This window comes from Kwoniella botswanensis, chromosome 1 (assembly GCF_036426115.1).
Source record: "Kwoniella botswanensis chromosome 1, complete sequence".
Lineage (NCBI taxonomy): Eukaryota > Fungi > Basidiomycota > Tremellomycetes > Tremellales > Cryptococcaceae > Kwoniella > Kwoniella botswanensis.
Genome location: NC_088599.1, coordinates 10,618,537 through 10,638,138, shown reverse-complemented (window position 1 = coordinate 10,638,138; position 19,602 = coordinate 10,618,537). Strand labels below are relative to the sequence as shown.

The window sequence follows — 19,602 nt, the reverse complement described above, 5'->3', positions numbered from 1 at the left end:
ATATACATACAGAAGTTGGAAAATTGGTTTCTATGCATGAAATTACTTCTACAATCATCATCACTGGTGTCTATTCCTCATATCCTCGCCCATATATGTGACGCACTTGCATTCATGTCAGCATACAGCTTATCAAAGTATTGTACCGTATATCAAGAACTAGTTTAATAATCTAACGTGTAATTTACATGATCGTACAACCGTCTTCGCCACCTAAAGAACCTAAAGCACCTAGATCCTGTGAGTGAAGACACAAAAGTCAATCAGCTAAGTCTTCACTGAATCCGCATCTGTGTACTAGGAGGGAGAAGAGAAGAAAGATGTCACTTTGATACTCACGAATCCCTCTGGTAAATCACCCATAATCTCCTTCGGTGGACCTCCTAAATCCTGCATCTCACTGACCAATCCAGCAATCTCTTTACCATCTTTCTCGTCTGAGTAATTGGGTCTTTTGAATGTCCCTACGATCTTTTGTACGATCTCGTTTTGTTTGCGGTATTTGATTAGATCTTCTTGAGTCGTTCCTTCAGGAGGGGATGAGAGGTATGTAGGGTACTGTTCAATGATACATGATCAGTCCAAAGGAAGTGATAAAAATGCAGATGGACGTTTGATTGTGACGATATGATAAAGTGGAATATGAAGGACTCAATGACCCACCTTCGAAGCCAACTCGTTCATGGGTTCCTCCAATACTTCTTTAGTCATCAACTGCCTCATCATACCTTCCAATACATCCGCCAAATCTCCATCTCCTTCTCCATCTCCTCCTTCATCCAAATTCAAATTCAGATCTTTTAACAAATCCGGATCACCGCCTAGACTGGCTAATAAAGCTGATAAATCCGGTTGCTGCTGAGTATTACCGTTGGTATTAGGTTTTGATCCAGCCTTATTTAACGATTCAAGAGTCTTAGCTAAAGTCTCTTCATAGCTTGCTTTTGCCTGTGGCTGTGGCTGTGGCTGTGGCTGTGGCTGCGGAGAAGACTCTCCGTTGCTCTTTTGCTTCTGGTGATCATCCAATCCCATAGCTTTTAGTCCTTCTCCCGATAAGACCATCTCCAAAGCTTTCTGCCAAGCCTCCTCTTCAGCTTCTTTACTCAGCCCGCCTGCATTTGCAGACGGACTGGATGATTGAGCTTTGGACTGCGCAGATGATGATGAAGAACGAGGAGGTACATCTAACATTGGTCCAGGTGGATGTGTGCCTGCTAATTGCTTTAGGAGTTCGTCCATACCTTCCATCAGGGAAGCTTCGAAATCGTCGTTGTCGTCATTGTCGTTGGTTTCCTGATTCTGGGTCTGAGGGGGCGAAGTAGTTGTGATCGGAGGTGTAGGTAGTATGCTGTTGTTCTGCTGAGAAGTAGTATTGAAAGATGCCAGCACGTCTGTATTGTCATACTGGATATCAGCAAACGGTCACATGAAGAGTGGAAGGGGGGACAAGAATCCACCATCTAAATCATCCAGATCATCGTCATCATCATCCTCTACAGTCGTATTCCTATACAGTTTCGACGACTCTGCTTGTTCTGGGGGAGGCATCTTGGCTATGAAGAATTGGTGGTAGGAGCAAGATAGCTTGGACAGTACTCGAAATATGAGCAAGATGATACTCTCACTGGTAGCACTTGAATTCTTGTCAGTTCTAACTCGACGGTTAGCTAGAGATGCGTATTAACCGGGGATTATCAGATCACTCGATATCAATGCCACGTCAGGTTAATCGGGGATGTGGGTGAGATCGGTCGATGTCCGCAATCCGCTGCCGGGCGAATGACTCATTGTGATCTAATCTTACCACAACTCATCTTACGAAGCCTAGCTCGACGCCATAGGCACTATAATTATCATTGCCGTATGGTGTCGTACTGCACTCAGATAGCGGACACGCTTACTCGGTCCTAGTGCACAGCTTCTAAGTTATGGTCCCCGCGCATCATATGTAGGGGGTATGTCCGTGAGAACGTACAATACAATTCGATGTCACGAGACGAGATGGGTAGTGGTATCTTGAGAAAGGTATATATACACCATGAGATTCACTTCATATCCTCGTCCTGTCTCAACAAATCAACCAAACAAGCTTATCCATCTTGTCTTGACACTTACCCCTGACTCTCAATCCCAATCTTCACATTCACCATTAAATACAGCTACACCTACAACTTACGATGGAAGCTGTTTTCCTAGGAGCATCAAAAGGTATAGGCTACTTTACCGTCCTAAACCTCTTACAGAACAACCAAAATTGGAAAACTACTTTGTTACTTCGTAAGCCTGATGTATTCGATAAAAACCACCTGATTAAACCGTTCATCGAGAATGGTCGATTGAGGATCGTTCAAGGTGATGCGACCAACGAAGATGATTTGAAGAAGTTGTTTGAAGGGAAGAAAGTGGATTTGGTAATGAGTAGTATAGGTATGTTTCGACATCGTCCACTGTGTCTTGTCTGTTCAAGCTCAACATATGATTTTGTGCTGATTTATCGGTATAGGCGCTGCTCCTCAATTCGGTTTATCAGGAATCAAAATTGACCAACCTGACCTATGTACACGAGGATCTATCGCCCTCTTACACGTGCTGGAGAACCTGCCTCAGGATGTACCTCCCCGAGTGATCGTATGCAGTTCGATGGGTATAGGTGAAGCTCATAAGGATATGCCTCTGGCAATGAGGGTGAGTACCTAGTCGTCAAACATCGTTCGCTGATGTTTGATGACACTGTATAACAGTATGACAGTATGTTGACTTTGAAACTGTTTTTGCATACACAGTTACTTTATTCATGGTTACTTGATAAACCTCATCAAGATAAGAAATCACTCGAATACCTATTCCATCGATCAGCCACCAACTTCCCTAAGATGACCTCCCCACACGATATCCCACCGGAGAGTCTATTATCAAAACAGGCTATTGAAAGTACAAAGGCCAATTTTCTTCCCGAGGTGATCATCGTCCGACCAGCGTTCATGCCTACGGAAGAACCGTTCGATGCCGTTCCAGGACCGAAAAATAAAGTAGGAGTGGAAGAAGGTCTGAGTTGTTATACGATCAAGAGGAGTGATGTGGGTCGATTCATAGTTGAGGATTGTTTGCCTGGGAGGGGAAAGATGATAAGTGGGTGAATAAATGTCCAGTAGTGGGATATATATGATAATCAGTACGGCCATGACGTATCGTGATGATTGAATTTGGTTCTGAATGATCGACTTTCTCCTTGGTCCTCTTTCTTTCGTATTTCTACTTTCTCGCTTTCACATCAAATCATAATATCCTTGTATATAATTCATCGATATTCATCTTAATGAACAGGGTAGATAGAATATACGCTCATCGCACCACAGATCGATGGAGGACAACAGTAAAGAGATTAAGCCATGAGCATAACTTACTCATCAATGCATTTTTAGTATTCCAGATGCAGACATGATCATACAGCATATCTCAAGAAAATCCTGTCCCATATCCCAAACTAATCGAGTAAGTATAACGTGAAGAATCCTTTTCTGCCGAAGTATGCAAACATCGTATCAGAGACTATATGTATTGCACCAGGAGTAGTATGGCCCAGACCAATCGATCACATCACCTCGTCAAGCTCGGCGGCGGAGTCGATACCACTGGTGTAGGCGGTTCGACCTCCAGCCTCGGCGTGGTAGTCAACGTCAAAGTATTCGTCCTGGCAGTGGCTGTGGGAGTAGGAGCGGAAGTCAAAGGTGTACCAGGAGCAGTCATGAATGTGTTGGATGATGTACTATCTTCTATTTCATCATGAGTGTCGTCGGGTCGACCCACGTTGATAGGTGTTGGGATAGGTTTCTGTCTGAATGTCTGCATGTTTCCAGAATCGTTATTTCGTGATGAATTCAAATGAGAGTCGTCAGGTAAGTCGAGTTCGTGATTTTCATCTATCAGTCCATTTGGTTCATATTCATTCTCATTCCGGTTCGTAGGTGTATTAGGCCCTCGCTGATCATTCTGATTCTCCCTCTCAGGTTGATCAGCTCTCTCAAGTGGATCCAACTGTTCATCCTCAATTCCACCCGGCGGCGGCCTGTTCAAATTCCTCCTCTCGTAGGCCTCCTGATTCCTCCTAGTATTCTCACTCATCTCCCAACTAGGAAGCTGTCCTCCTTCCCCTTCTCCTCCGTCCAATCGTACATCAAACGAAGTTGATGAGCCTCTCCTCCTTCCTCCAGCTGCTTCATCAACACTCAAACCCTCTCCTCCCGTCCTACTTCTTCTCCTCCTCTTATACTCCGGTACGTCTTCTATCTTCTTCCCCGCAACGCTAATAGCCTCTTTCGAAGCTAAGAACTTCATCTGATCTTCCGACAATCCCGCACGAGGTAACGTAGTCGAATCAAAGGACGCCCTCATAGCGGTATTGGGTAATGGGCTCGAAATCAATAATGAATTTGTAGATTCCCATGGAGTGCTGGTAGTCGATGGTGACCTAGATCTACCAAATGCGAAGGATGATGAAGCTCGGGAAGTGGTAGGTTGTAACAAGAGTGAGGTGGAAGATTCCCTATTCCTAGTTCTGTTACGATCATTACGGATCTCCATCATTTGAGCGGAAGAGGGGTTTGGTTGTTGAGTGAATCCCGCTCTTGATAGTAGGCCTCTGAAAGTTGATGATGTCCTCGTACGTAAATTACGAGGTGGCGGTACATCCTCATTGACAGAAGCGGCACTAGGATAGACCAAAGGAGCGGACATAGCTTCTAGATAAGTCGGCGTCAAACCCCATGATCTTCTAGCTAGTGATTCTCGTCTGACGAGCGATTCACTCCGTTGAGGTGTCTCGGGCGAAGGGGTATCAGGTAGTGGCTGATGTTGATCCGAAGGTGAGAGTGAGGGTGTACGAGTATCCGGTCCGGTATCTTCACGTGTTTCTCCGACAGGTGATAGTCCATTATCCCGAGTATTGCTTTCTTCATGGCCTCTAACAGTAGAATTGGATCGCATGGAGGTTGACCGACGATGTGAAGGTAATAAACCTCTTTCTAGATCGCCTTCTAGACCTTCCTCCGGATGAAGTTCTTCGTCAGAGTATGAGCCTGATGAGAATGACGATTGGGATCGCTGTCTATATACGCAGAGGAAATTAAGAGAATCAGTACGTGCATCATCAGAATGTACCATCCTACATTCCCCTCTCATATCATATCTCTTGTTTCTCACACGATTTTCCGAAGCAATTCCACCTCTATCACTCACCTTACCAGAACCAACTCCTCATCACCAGCCTCCTTACTATAAACCGGCAAAGTCTTCACACTCCGTCCAGACTCAGTCCTTCTTACATTCCTTTCCCTTTCTCTGGCTCTCCTAGCTCTTCTCTCCGCTGCTGTAGTATTGGTATTGGGTGTAGGACCATCATTGATGGACGATGCGTTACCGTTGGTCAGCGGCGTAGTGTTACCGGACAACTGATCAGCAGTGACGGTCCGAGGTAGACTCTCCCTCGTTGATATGGGTTGGAGGGCAGCGGTTGAGCTGGAAGGAAGGGAAAATGTGAGGGATTTGAAGAATTTGGGAAGCTTGGATCGAAAGTGGACCTGAACAAGTGTAATGATCAGTACTGGTCGGAGAAAGAGTGAACAGATTCTAAGAGGACAGAAGTGGAGCGGACAGAATAACTTACCAATCCTATACATGTGATGGCTGCTACCAATATCACTATGACTGGAATGATAATCTCCAATGCTATCCCTCCACCACCACCACTGTTACTTCCACTGTTAGGTTGGTTGTTCTCCGAAGTTGAGTTATCTGAAGAAGGTGGGAATAGACCTTGTCTTCCGACTAATCGAAGGGGAGTTGCGGATGTTAGGGAAGGAATCGTGAGTGAGAAGAGAAGTAAAGCAACGGCAGTTGGAACCATGTTCAATAGGGTCCTGGAAGGTGGTTATTCGGTAGAGTATCGGACTCGTATATATGGGTAGGATGTTGTTCACTGCCCTCCAATATCGGTGTTTGATATTTGATGTATTATATCATAAATCCACGACTAGACCGCTTGGAACATTCAAATAATCTGATCAATCTCCGTCAGAGATCTCCGGGATACGATGGATACAATGCAGTTGGCAATGATATCGATGGGGTGTATATGATCAATGATGGTGAGGTTGGACGTTGAATGGTACACCATACAACGTGATTGATACGTTTTCTCTCCTTCTTGTTCCTGCTAGTGTAATAGTCGATCAATCTTACCTAGATGATTATCTCCTTTATGGGTTTGACTCTCCTTCCTTTCGGGCTATGCTATGCTGATGACCACAGCGACAGTATAAAACGGTCTACTCGGTCAACAGTTGATTCTCCGTTCGAGAAGGAGTGTCCATCAGAAGCGATGAGTCGTATAACCTTTTTCACAGGTGGTGGTTGATCGATGTGAGATCATCAAAGGCCCTAACTACTAGACTAGTGGGTCCGTGTGTGTGGTGTGATGAGGAGATGATTCCATCTTTGTACATCTTCTGCATTCTGTTATATCGTTCATGATGGACCATTGGACCATGTGAACTTCGCAGTCCCACCACGATATTCTTTTGAAAATATAACCGTAGTCGTACGTACGCAAGTCTGGAATCCTCAAATGGTAAAAAGCTGTGTATGCTTTTGTATCTTGTTGACATGGGTCATGGATCGATCAGGTGGAAATTAAGCTATGAGCTATGAGCCATGAGCTATGTATGCTGTTTGTGTTTCGGTTATAGCTCATACTCGGATGAAACGGTGCCTGAACCATCGATATAGACATCTGACGTGTGCTGCGAACCTCGTCTTGGTTTCGATAACATACGAGTAGATGATACATATACGATGCTGCTCTTTATATATTCACCCACTCATCGTACCATACTCGTGTACAGAGATGCATTTATTATATAACGCATTCATATACTGACCTATACTGATGATCGAATTTTCGAAAGAACCAAGAGATAATAGTAAAAAGTATGGAACAATAGAAAGCCCCCCCCCCCCCCATCCAACTTTATATATACAATAAAAATGGATAAACTTCTTGAGCAAATATGAATATTAATCTGTACTCGTTTGGATATCACCTATTATTAAGTCTTATTTTGTATAGTCATAAAATGATCGTTAATTTCGTTTCACTTATTCGGGAATCGCCAGTCTACCAAACTACCGAATCAAACAGGTGGAAACATCAGCATCTGTACCTATATCTATGCGATGAGAAGATATAACTCACCATAAGTAGCAGGTACGACCCCTTCCCTACCCGTCAGCGGATCCCTAACGAACCACCACTCCGTCGACTGTTCATCATCTACTATAATCACCCTCTGTCCAGCTTTCATCGGTAATTCACCTTCTTGTAAATCAGGTCCATCAAAATCATATCTCATCGTTGTCTCCCTTCCATCCTCCTCGAGCTCTTCATCTTCATCTTGAGGGTATTCTTCCGCGTCTGATCCTATAGGATACGCCCCGGAATTATAACTTGATGGATCAGATACTCTGTTCTGTTTATTGGTCGCAGCCGCCGCACCAGCACCAGCTAGACCACCACCTATTAAAGAAGCTTCAAGGGCAGCTTGAACGTTGTTAAATACATTTTGATGCGTTGAATCCACGTCCCCATCCGAGCCGACTTCTTTCTGGTCATTATAGATATTCTGTTCTTTCCTCTCTCTTCTTCTAAAGCAGAACGTTAACAACAAAACAATCAGAACCAATAGCAAGATCAATCCAGTGGCGATGGCAATAGCTACCAAGACCACCAAACCTCTCGCAAGGTAATGTCGAACTTTGAAGGAGAAATCGGATTCTGACCAGAACAAAGAAGATCCAGCGCCGAGATCGCCACTCGAGGAAGTTCCGACCAAGTATGGGTAGAAGGTCGATCCATCGTATAAGGCCGAAGTGACGTTTCCTGAATTTTCCAAATACAAATCACCGGAAATCATCAACATCCTATCTGATTCGATTGATCCTTGAGGGTCATGTTCCGATTTCATAGGTACGAAGGCAAGTTGAGAGACCAATGATCCAGGTGCGAGTGATTCTGATTGAGCAGTCCAAGTAGCTCCATTCCATTGTTGAAGGTAAGAAGAACCGTCAGAAGTGGAATAGCCAGCTGCAAAGATATTGCTTGAATTTTTATCGTCCACTGCGATGGCTAATGCTGGACCGGGTAAAGTACCGAGAGGGGTCCAAGACGAGTTGGTAAAGCTGTATGATGCGACGTAGGCTACATCGCCAGAGGAAAGAGCGAATGATCCAGCGGCGATAAGGGTATCGGAAGAATCCTATGTACAACCAGTATTAGCATATATCTTATATGGCATGGATTTGACCGCACTCACGCCAGCAAAATCAACAGCTCGGACTTCACCTCCACTCAACCCTGACCCAGGTGTAGACCACTGAGCGTCTTTGGAATCCCAAAGACATACAGCCGCACACCCAAGTGAACCTGCAGTACCGAAATTACCAGCAACGACTACGGTGTTTGTGTCACCTCTTGTTCGAATAGCGTTGACCGTGACGTTATCGGAACCAGATGGAGCTACATCTTCTGGTCAGCTTTGATATAAGGGTTGGTGGTAATGTAACATACGATTCAAGGCAGCCATTCCTCCCGTTACCCAATTCCCAGCTTTCAGATCATATACCATCAGACCACTTCCTACATTCTGTACATTTAATGCTTCTCCTCCGATATAAACGTTGTTACCGATGACATTGAGAGTCTTGACTACACCTTCGAGCGCAGTGGAAGGTCCAGTAAGTCCACCGTCCTTCTCATTGTAGAAAGCTAAACCCTGAACGTCGCCGGAGGACGACGTGAAGTTACCTCCTAAGATCGTGATGGTCGGTTTACCAGAAGCGGAAGAGTTGGTCCAGAACGCTCCGGCCAATACAGCTGGAGCTTGGGATGTTTGAGAGGGGATAGTAGGTGGTGTAGCTCGACTCGACAGGACCGTATGGGCCCTTTCGACAATCGCATCGGTATATCTAGCTAACCATGATCGAGTATACGAGTGACTCGCTCTAGCAACGATGGATGATCGTCTTCTTGAGGAAGGTGATGACGAAGACACAGGTGCTGAACCGGATGTACCGAAATTGACACCGTTGAGAGATGAAATCACCGCATCTCCATTATCGTTGGTTGAAAGAGTCGCGACTCCCCCGACTGAATTTCCAGCTGTTCCATACACTTTTCCAGCAAAGAACGATTCGGAGGAAACGCCTGATGAAGACGATGGGACGGCACCTGCAGAGACATTTCCGAAGACGATACCAGTATTGATCCATTCTGAGGTCGATACGTCGTATACTGCATACCCTCCTGTTCCAGTCGAAGTGCCATTGGAAGAGACGATATGAGAGAAGTTACCCATAACGATGAGCTCATTGGTTGATGCTGTCGAAGCTAAGAGATCCGTGACATATCCATCTACGCCTCCACCAAGTGCTGCCCAAGCTTTCAAGCTGGGGTCGTACCTTGCGATGTAGTTGAGAGCGACTCCGCCGGATGAAGCAGTAGAGGTGAAATCCCCGCCGAAGAAAACGTATCCGCCAACCACAGCAGCAGTGTTGACAACCCCACTTAGACCCTGAGAGGCTAGTGCAGAAGCTTGACCTGATGATGTATCAATCGAGATAACGTTGGTGAAGTTGTTTGATGCCGAGAAGTCACCCCCAACGAAGACGGTGTTATTGGCTGCGACGATGGTGTTCACTATCCAGGACGATGCAGCTGACCCCGATGCGTTGAGAGCTGCATCGAGGCCGAAACCTAATCGAGTCAGAGCAGTCTCTGTGTCATTGGTCAAAGATGACGTAGCGGCGTTGAGAGATGAGTTGGATGATCGAGCGTATTCGAACACGCCATAAGCTACATTATAAGTTGAGTTGGAAGTGGTATTGGTGATGGAGTTCCCTGATGTGGAGGTACCATTTGATGAGGAGGAGCTGGTAGAGACGATTGATCCTGTCGAATCGGTGATTCCAGTGAGAACAAGTTGGATTCGATCAGCTACAACGACGTAATTGTTTCCTCGGGCTGGTGCAGCAGGATTGGCAGCAAGAGCCAAGCTGAGGGTAGGTGTGAAAGCGTCGGTAGTAGCGTCCACTGGACCGGAATACACCAGAGTTTTGGTATCGTAATCGACCTGTTCTGATATCGTACTAGTCCATCCTAGTCCACCTTGTAAAGGGAAAACTTCGATATCCACTGAAGTCCTTCCATCACAGTCTCCTATGTTTTTACACCCAGGAATGAAGACGTAAATATCGTATTGGCCGGCTGATCCGACATATGGGTAGAAAGTGACTTGAGCGTCGGTAGGATCACGGGTGGAAACGGATGAAGAGAGGTATGATTCGGTTGCAGAGTCGGTCGCGGCTGTCTTAGTTGACCAATCTCCAACAGATTGAACAGTACTATTTTTGCCTGATGAACAAGTGCTTGAAGCGCCTGCACCAGTTGCAGAAGAGTAGGCACCTGAAAAGTAAAGGGTTATTTAGCCAAAATGTCTTCGTTGAGGGAAGAAGAAAGTCAAAACATACCATCAGTCAACAGCGAAACACTACTTAAAGCAGCACCATCCCCAGTCCATTGTTTAAGTTGAATTTCAAATCCCGTCAAGTTATGTGTACCTTGGGTAAATATGAAATCTTGAGCTGCGATTGAAGAATCGGTAGATAACGGACAATGATCCGTGCAAGTTTCATTTTTACCTGTCTTTGGATCGGTATAAGTCATGTTGAGTTCTTGATAATCAGGTAAAGAGGTGAAACAGAAATATGTTGTTGATCTTCCATTTTCATGTCCGTTTACCATCCTTACTCCAGTAGCTGGTAGATATTCATCTCCTACCAAATTGACATTTGATATAGTATTTTCCTGTGCTAACCATGTTGATGTACCTGGACATAACAATCCATTTGTATCTCCGTAATTCTGTCCATCCTGATTCAGACTTGAACTGGGTCCAGCTTGTATCTGGTATTGTGCTGAATCGCTAGCGCTAGCAGAGATAGTCAATGGAGTCAAATATCCCGATTGTCCTACAGTCGTCGTATTGACCGGTGCATTGGGTTGAGATGTGATATTTGTTCGAGAAGTTGAATTGAGCGATGAAGTCGATAGATAGGTCGTAGTGAAATCACCACCGAAATATAAACTTTTCTGATCCGATGAAGGTGCTATACTCTGTACGACACCGTTCAACCCACCAAAAGAAGGTTCTGTCCATGCGGATGAGGATGTCGACCATAAAGCTACATTCCCACCCTGACCTGTTGGAGCGTTGAACGAACCTCCAAACCATATCTCGGAATTATCGTCATCGCAATATAACGTATTGACATTTCCTGATAATCCCGATGACAATGCTGAAAATGTATTTGTCGATAATGAGAATGATCCTACATTATTCGCTGATACGCCACTCAATGAGGTAAATGTCCCTCCTATGAATAACGTTCCGTTCCCATTTGAAGAGTCGGGTGACGAAGACCAACATAACGAGTTGATGATCCCACCGTCATTCGTACTACCCAGCGCTCTAAATATCCCATCCTCAGTCCTATAGAATAATGTATCTCCTTTTGATGAGAATGATTGAGTGGATGAGGAGGAGGAGGAAGAGGAAGATGCGAAAGGTGAATCAGATGAATACCAATCTAAACCTGAGAACGATCCTCCCAAGCCCACTGTACCCATCTTCCCAAAATCCACCTGAGGAATGGAGGAAGGTGCGGTTGAGCCCCCCGCCATGACGGTAGGTACGAATGCGAGGATGGTGGAGACGATGAAGGAAGGGATGGCGGGGAATGGTGTGGACGTTGAAGATGATATTGACATTGTCAAGAGGGGTATAAGGAATGTCGAAGTGATGAATGAGAAAGGGGTGAAAATTGCGTTGAGAGGGTCGACACCCCCTTATCACGTCTTTGTAGTGAAGTATCGAGGTCTAAGCGCTCTTTATATATGTTTATTTTCTAATTGAAGGAAAGGAATGTCCCAGTGAACAAAGCTTGGTTGGATCGAAATAAGAGGTAACGAGCGTGATGGTCGATGTTGATGATGTCGACGTTGAAAGGTTAAAAGAGTGTCTATGGTGAGTCTAACATAGTAAGGTGTCGTTGTCGATTGTGAGAATAGAAAAGAGAGAGAGAGAGAGAGGTGTATGAATGAAAGGTATAAGCGTGTAGGTTGATTGACTGTTGATGGGATGTAAAGTGTCAGAGTAAGGGATGATGGCTAGTTTGGATTTTGGCTGAAACGTAACGTGGTATTTGACGTGTAAGGTGTATCCTTTGTCTTTTTCGTGTTCCCTTCTGCTCCTGTCTGGTGTATATCTCTTTATGGTCTTGGCTCTATGAATGATCGACGGTGATGAGTTTGATGCTATGCTATGATGCTGTGGTGTTGATGTTGGTGGTCCGAGTGTTGTGTGTATCGTGTTTAGTAACTAGCGTTGTCTTGATTTTTCCATGTTTACTGTTTTTACCCTGAATTCCGTCTAGACGTTGAGAATAAAATGATCGAATCGTAAGGTAAAGCGCCACAAGCACTCTTGCAGCGTGAATGCTTTTACTTTCTCATCTGGCGGTCATCTCCGCGTTCACTCGTAATGTTCGTCTCACTGAGTTTCTTTTCTTTTTCTCTTCATTATCTCTCTCACACATTCACCTGGTATATCCAGAAATCGTAACTCTGTATATCACCCCGTTCAATCGATTTTGTGTGATAGCTTGTACTGTCTTGTATATTGTTCACTCCTCGTTGTCCGTGTTCTGACGTTTTGTATCTAAACCCTAGCTTTCTCTTGTACAATGTTTGACCACGAAACTTACCCTTCTCCTCCCACTCTGCCCGCTTCCAACAAGACTGACGTACTGACACTTAATTATAGCCCTACTCATACTACTCGACCGTATCTCCCTCTTGATATCTTCTTACTTATCCGATCTGTACTAATCACAAACTCACAAAAAGCAACTGCCGCGAGGTTAATGCAATGTTCAAAATCATTCTACGAGATCTTTTTACCTGTATTACAATACGGCCAGCTCGAACTAAAGAGTGGGATCAAAGGAGAGATTGGGGTGTTCGAAGGACTAATGATGTCTGATAGTCAGTTGTCATGCTATTATCCAGGACGATACCATGTATCATCCGAGCTGACCGGATTGTTTCATCTCTCCTCAGGCGATGACGAAGATGGTCAACTCAAACAATCACATTTCAGTACCTACCCATTTCCAACTCTATCAACGCACCGACGGAAACTGTCCTTACTCCAGCAATGTAGACATCTAATCATACATGACTTACCATCTGCTCTGTCAATTATCGACGCCCAGCGATCTGTAGGAAAAGAAAGTCCGATTTTCCCAAATGTGGAAAAAGTCTTCTTTGGAAGTAATCTCATCTTATCATTAGCCATGGAGCTAGACAAAGAAGGGTGCCAAGATATACAGAACTTATCAGAATTCATCGACCCCCAAGAAATATGTATATGGTATCCCTCGCCTATCGCCTTCCCTGCCAAACACTCTGGTATATCACCTTCATACTCCCTATATCGAAGCTTGGACTACGTCCAACTGGATGAAAATCGATTTTACGAGATAATTCATCAAACCTCCTCATCCGGTGTCCCTCCATCATCTTCCACAGCATTATGCTGCGATGAGATATACGATAAATCGATTTCATTAAAATACTTCATATCATCTTTCAAACCCTCATGTATCACTTTACATAATGTCAATATGCAAAGTATAATCTACATTCCTTCGGTCAAAGAATACAAAGTTTTTTACGCTACTTCAACTCAAGCAGGATCGCCCAGTCGATGTTCAATACTCAAAGATCTTTGGCTGGAATCGTTGAGCCTCAAAAGAGCTGTTAGGATCACAGAGGGCTTACCGTGGAATATTTGGAAAGAGGCTGGGATAGAGAGGAATTTCATATTTATTGATGCTGAATTATCGGATCATCACGCTGATGAAGAAAACATTAGTATGGAGATGGACTCACATTCAGAAGTAGAAGAAGGTGAGATCTCAGTGGCAGAAGAAGAAGAATGCGGGAAGGTGGAGAAGTTAGTTAAAGGTTTGTTGAGATCTTCTTCGACTTGGAATGATCAATCTCAAGCGGGGATAAGTTTTGTTCACAGGGGTGAAGTAGATGGGTGTGACTGTTGTGGAAGTAAATAGTTGAAGTTCGTGGTGATACTCTACATTTAGTAATCTTGTAATCTTGTAATGCATCTAGTGAGATACCTCAAACCACTCTTATGTGGGATCCTATAATTTGCTTTTGAAGAGAAGAGAGACATTCATTCCAATCTCGTTCACATGTGCAAATAGCCATTGACATGAACATGGACATGATACATGATACATAGACATGATTAACTGAACCCCCTTGTGTAAAAAGAAGTTTCGACATGATATATACATACTGTATAAAATGATAAAATGATAAAATGCTATATTGTGAGAATATAATACCATGAATGTGAAATATTGCTAAATTGGATCGATAATGGTATGAATCGATGAGTTGGGTATACAACATGAATGCTAGGATATAATATTGGATCGTAGGATCGTAATTGTGAAGAGCGAAACGGGAAACCAATCGTTCGATGTGCGTTGTTGTATGTTGTGAAGTGAGACCAAAGGCGAATGAAATTATTAGAATTATGAAATGGATAAAACCCAAAATTGTTGAGAATCTGAACCGTACGATGAGATACAGCTGAATGAGTGATCAAATGATTGAACAAATAAAATACCAAAAAAAGAAAAACAAGTTGAACGAGATCATTCCCATATCCTTCCTTCCAACCTTTGCTTTCCTTGATAGCTTCGTATGAACGATTCGAGTCCGCTTCATCCAACCCAATCCAATCTAATGAGCATCAACTTCCATCCCATCCCCACCACTCTGATTTTGATGTTGATGTTGGTTCTGTTTATTAAACGAATTGGAAATATCTTCTACCCATTGATCATGGCTCTTTGCCTTATTCCACTGCCCAAAGTAATCGCCCGTCTGTATTTGTGTCTGTGTTTGTGTTTGTGTTTGCGGTAGTGGGGGATGACCATTAACAGGTGAAGAGGGAGGAGGTGGTGGTAAATTTTTACACAACGGTACGAAGAACGCATGAAATCCTTTTGCTTTTTCCACTTTCAACTCCAACGACAATTGTACATTCTTCTGTTTTTGGTTCGTGGAGCCCGATGATTTCTTTGATGGTTTGGATGGTCTTCCGACAAATGATGACGACGATGAGGGGACGGGTCTTTGGGATTGCGAGTGGGACAATGTTGGTCTTTGAGAGAGAGAAGGGGTGGGAGGAACGGAAAATGATTGTTGATGTTGGTGAGAAGGTAATGATGGGATAGGAGTAGGTTGACCACTTCCACTTGTTGGTGGAGTAGGATAAGATGGGTATATCCTTGAAGAAGATTGACCAGGAGAAGGGGTAGGATAGAATGATTGATGATGTATATGAGGAGAATGAGTGGGTGTAGCTCGAAGGAATGGTGATTGGGGACGTGAAGCTGGATCGCAAAGCATCGTTATCGTTGTGGTATGGTTCTGCCGAAAGACAAGTCAATAGGTGATCGAATATACAGGTTGTCTGGTGCGCTCACTTGACTGTTGTGGTTGACTGTGGAGTTGCACGCTGATGCTGAGGTCAATGCTAGTGCGGGTGCGCGATGATATTGATGATGTTGGTGATAGTCAGATGCAAGAACGTTGAAAGGTATTCCTCTTGGATCTATCCGTGAAGTCGCCGTTCTGGCCGATTGTTTTTCCTGCTGTGATGGTGGTGTTCAGGGAAGATGTAGAACGAGTGAGTCTGTGCTTTTGACGTAGAAATGAGAGAAAAACGATGGGTGTTAACGATCTTCTGCAGTAGACCGACTCGAGACACGTCTGCAGTATGTTTAAAAAAACCTCTCAAGCTTGTTCCCGGCGGTACAGGTCGTACACTCGAGTAGTCTGGTCCAAGATTAATTTGGTGAAACTTTTTGAGGGTGTGTCCTCTGCTGCTCTTGCAGTTTGATTCAGGGTAATCTCACTGATATTTGGAATCAGAATCAACACGCGAAATTGGATTGGAATGGGAATTTCAGGGTAAAAGAGTATGGTTAGTTGTGTTAGTATGAGAAATTAGGGGATCCGTACGTGAGTGGCGCTTGTCCAGTTGATAAATTGGGAATGGCACTCGAGCGATTGGGGGGGAGATCTCTCTTGGTCTCTTGGATGATTGGTCAACTAGAGCAATCAAGCAAGGTGTGGCGAAGCGAATTGCCTTGTTAGAGGCTGCTCTTTGATCGATGACTATTATTATTAAGCTCGTGGATAGATGAATATAACAATATCGTGTAAGAAATCAAGAGAGGAAAGGGGTAAGAGGTAAAGTAAGATAGCAATTGAAATGAACCAGTACATGTAAACTCAGTCCTTTTTATATGTATAAGTTCTATAATATACTGACGGACCATGAAATATTCAACCGGAGATTCATCTTTTCTGAGTCAGACACGATGAAAGTGGGGGGATATGACAAAAAAGGATAGGATAATTGCGTGAGCGTGAGCGTAATTGAAAGTCCGATAGGAAGGTGGTTGAGTGTGAAAGGATCGTCGAGGGTGGCATGGCATGGAGTACCATTGGTTGCTGTAGTGCGATTCTGTGAGATTGATGATGGATTTGATAATATCTCATTGGACTTCAGACCAGCCTCATTCGACTTTGAATGCACATCTTCTCCGCCCCCCACGGTGAGGCACGTAGCGAGATTATCTTGTATTCACTGGGCTCCTTGTTCATGTCTGCATCACGAATTGCGCTCAATACACCTGACCATTACCTCCTTTCATATCCAGCCCCATTCTCAAAACCTCTTCTTTAGCGCCTTCCAATCGCTCTTATAAAACAGCGAATCGTTTCATGTCTTCCAAGCCGGTAATACCGATAAATTCGGGAATGCCTTTATCCACTTCTCCTTGGTATTTTTCTGAAAGGGAAATTGACCTTACCCCTCCTGTCGGAATGACTCATGTTTCACGGGGCTTCTGAGATTGTTTTAGCCGAGGAGGTCAGTAACGTCAACCCGTTTGTTGGGATATACGAGGGCTCGGATATTCGAACGGACTTCGAGTCTTCCGTCGGATCTTGCCTATGAATCTCTTCGGATCAAGTATCTGGTTTTGATGAAGGAAGACAAGACAAGATCTCACCCGTGAGCTCGGCCTTGCCGCGATCTTTTGTTCATTCACTATGCACTGGAGCTTGAATGTCATCGGGATCGACGTCGTCTGATTGAACTCAGCCAGCCAATACGCGACTGATCTTTCTCTTGTCTATGGACTATCCGACCTTCTTCGCGGTGTTCCATTCAGCTCCACTAGAGGTAGTTTTTGCATGACAAGATGAATACGCATACATATGTACCAAGCAAGGGAATCTGCATCAATCTGAAGAAGACCACCAGATGCATTTGTCAAGAGCGCTTTACACCCTTCCAGCCATTCTCCTAGATTTACCTGGTCTACCTCCTCCGCCCCTTCCGCCACCACCCCTTCCACCCCTACCACCTTTCCCACCTCGTCCTGGTTTACCACCTCCGAATGAGAAATCATTCGTACTATCTCGAGTATTTTGCTTGTCCCTTCTTGAAGAACCACCAAAAGAGTATTTGTTATCTCGGACATGTCGGGGCATCTACAGAGGTATGAAGGTCAACAAATGACACATAGATCCGACACGTGGCGTGAGTAACGGAGTATCATGACGCGATGAGATTAAAGAAAAATGCAATATCTTTGAAGTGGTGTGCAGATTATAGGGTGAAGACGTGATATTAGATTTTAGCTCACCTTCGCCTTTCCACCTCTGCCTCTACCACCACCACTACCTCGTTCTGGTTTACCTTCGATGGCATCTTCCACCGAAATACCGAATTGGTCATCATCTCCATCTTCCCCAAGTTCCATACCCTCCTTTCGTTCTAAAGGGGAGAAACAAACGTTAAATCATCAGTCAAACACCCTTTCTCTCAGTCCTCTACAGCATCATGTGGAGTTGTTACTATGATTGTGGAGCAAGAACAACACTCACTCCTCTTCAGACCTTGCACTCTATCCTGGAACGACTTCTTATCCATCTCTCTCTGTTTGAGTTTCTCATGTTGGATCTGTTTACCGAATTTCTTGAGATCTCGTTGTTTCTTGGCAGCTTCGGATTTCTTGATTCCTTGGCTATATACGTAAAAACATAATGATTAGTATTGGTTCAAGAATATCATTCGTATCATTCGATATTCGATGAAGGAATGAGCAACATGTACATGGATCACGGTCTAGATGAGTTTGATTATGAAAGATCGAATACTCACGCTTCCTCCACAAGTTTGGTCCTTACTCTCTCCATGTGTTCATCAGACTTAACCATCTCAGCATAATAATCGGTCGGCCGAGTAAATGGTATATCATGTTTGGCAGCGAGCTTCTTAGCTTGAGGTACACATTCCAAGGCGATCTTATAGCTGTCATAGGGAAGACGTGTCAGCTTGAAGGCTGCTTGGTTCCATCGAAAACATGATAGCTAAACTCACAAAGCCATTTCTCTTTGCAAGTCTACAAGAACACCGTGTTCATCAGCCTGCTAGAAATCTGCCAAATGACGACAACAAGAATGAAACTTACCATCACTTGGATCAACTTCAACGATCTCCTTGCTGTTCAATACGAGATGCTCCGGCCAAGGCATACTGGTAACTTTGATGGCTTCGGTTATCGTCCTCATAGCAGGCTATACAACAAGTTAGCTCCTTTGATATCCAAGGCATAATTAATTAATTAGCTCACCTTATTGTTGATTGTGACCTTTCGCATGGGTACGGCATCTTCATCCACTGATACATCCGATTGCAATCCGTCGAGCGAGATGGCATCCTCGTCCGGCTTCTCATTGACTATGGTGTTGTCGAGCTGAGAAGAATAGGAGAAAGGATCAATGGTGTTCTTTGAAGTTTATATGATCGTTATACTCACATCCTCCTCGTCCTCTTCTTCGTCATCCTCTTCATCGCTATCCTCATCTGACAATGCTTCTTCCCCGGAGACCAGCTCCTCATCCTCGCCCTCATCCTCTCCGTCCTCTTCTTCACCCTCTTCGTCCTCGTCATCCCCACCCAGTAAAGCTTTTTCGAACTCATCTAGATCTTCTGGGTCTACCAATTCCATCAACCTCTTGATCCCCTCTTCACTGACTCCATAATCATCTTCATCCTCACTACTATCATCGTCCTCGTCTTCTAATTCCTCTTCGACTATTTTCTTAGATGGTTTAGGCTTCGATACTTCCTCTTTGGCTTTTCCTTTACCCACTTTAGCCTTCCTGGCGTCTTTCTTACTCAGTGTGACCATGTCGATACGTGTTTAATGGACTGCTATGTATATGTAGTATGATACGAAATGACAGCTAACTGAAGTGGAATCCTTAAAAATCAAAATAATTTTTGGCGGTAAGTGGAGGCTCATTGACTGTTCTTC

At 44.2% G+C, this 19,602-nt stretch overlaps 7 protein-coding genes across 7 annotated transcripts; 2 read left to right on the top strand and 5 right to left on the bottom strand.

Moving 5' to 3' along the window:
- Positions 1-184: 184 nt before the first annotated feature.
- L199_004009 (uncharacterized protein) lies at positions 185-1,548 on the bottom strand (the record flags this gene model as incomplete). The annotated part of the gene is made up of 4 exons (XM_064889737.1): positions 185-238; positions 340-558; positions 664-1,391; positions 1,458-1,548. 4 exons carry the CDS (start codon positions 1,546-1,548, stop codon positions 185-187), a joined length of 1,092 nt encoding a protein of 363 aa, XP_064745809.1.
- Positions 1,549-2,177: 629 nt separating this feature from the next.
- Positions 2,178-3,166, top strand: L199_004008 (uncharacterized protein; the record flags this gene model as incomplete). The annotated part of the gene is made up of 4 exons (XM_064889736.1): positions 2,178-2,427; positions 2,504-2,685; positions 2,784-3,077; positions 3,131-3,166. 4 exons carry the CDS (start codon positions 2,178-2,180, stop codon positions 3,164-3,166), a joined length of 762 nt encoding a protein of 253 aa, XP_064745808.1.
- A 431-nt stretch (positions 3,167-3,597) lies between these two features.
- Positions 3,598-5,902, bottom strand: L199_004007 (uncharacterized protein; the record flags this gene model as incomplete). The annotated part of the gene is made up of 3 exons (XM_064889735.1): positions 3,598-5,104; positions 5,236-5,576; positions 5,663-5,902. 3 exons carry the CDS (start codon positions 5,900-5,902, stop codon positions 3,598-3,600), a joined length of 2,088 nt encoding a protein of 695 aa, XP_064745807.1.
- Positions 5,903-7,223: 1,321 nt separating this feature from the next.
- On the bottom strand, positions 7,224-11,878 carry L199_004006 (uncharacterized protein; the record flags this gene model as incomplete). The annotated part of the gene is made up of 4 exons (XM_064889734.1): positions 7,224-8,309; positions 8,367-8,569; positions 8,621-10,513; positions 10,579-11,878. The coding sequence occupies 4 exons, from the start codon at positions 11,876-11,878 to the stop codon at positions 7,224-7,226; spliced, it is 4,482 nt and encodes a 1,493-aa protein (XP_064745806.1).
- A 974-nt stretch (positions 11,879-12,852) lies between these two features.
- Positions 12,853-14,241, top strand: L199_004005 (uncharacterized protein; the record flags this gene model as incomplete). The annotated part of the gene is made up of 2 exons (XM_064889733.1): positions 12,853-13,153; positions 13,229-14,241. The coding sequence occupies 2 exons, from the start codon at positions 12,853-12,855 to the stop codon at positions 14,239-14,241; spliced, it is 1,314 nt and encodes a 437-aa protein (XP_064745805.1).
- A 700-nt stretch (positions 14,242-14,941) lies between these two features.
- L199_004004 (uncharacterized protein) lies at positions 14,942-15,613 on the bottom strand (the record flags this gene model as incomplete). The annotated part of the gene is made up of 1 exon (XM_064889732.1): positions 14,942-15,613. One exon carries the CDS (start codon positions 15,611-15,613, stop codon positions 14,942-14,944), a length of 672 nt encoding a protein of 223 aa, XP_064745804.1.
- Positions 15,614-17,560: 1,947 nt separating this feature from the next.
- Positions 17,561-19,476, bottom strand: L199_004003 (uncharacterized protein; the record flags this gene model as incomplete). The annotated part of the gene is made up of 8 exons (XM_064889731.1): positions 17,561-17,770; positions 17,926-18,056; positions 18,167-18,306; positions 18,444-18,593; positions 18,663-18,684; positions 18,754-18,859; positions 18,916-19,038; positions 19,102-19,476. 8 exons carry the CDS (start codon positions 19,474-19,476, stop codon positions 17,561-17,563), a joined length of 1,257 nt encoding a protein of 418 aa, XP_064745803.1.
- Between the last annotated feature and the right edge of the window lie 126 nt (positions 19,477-19,602).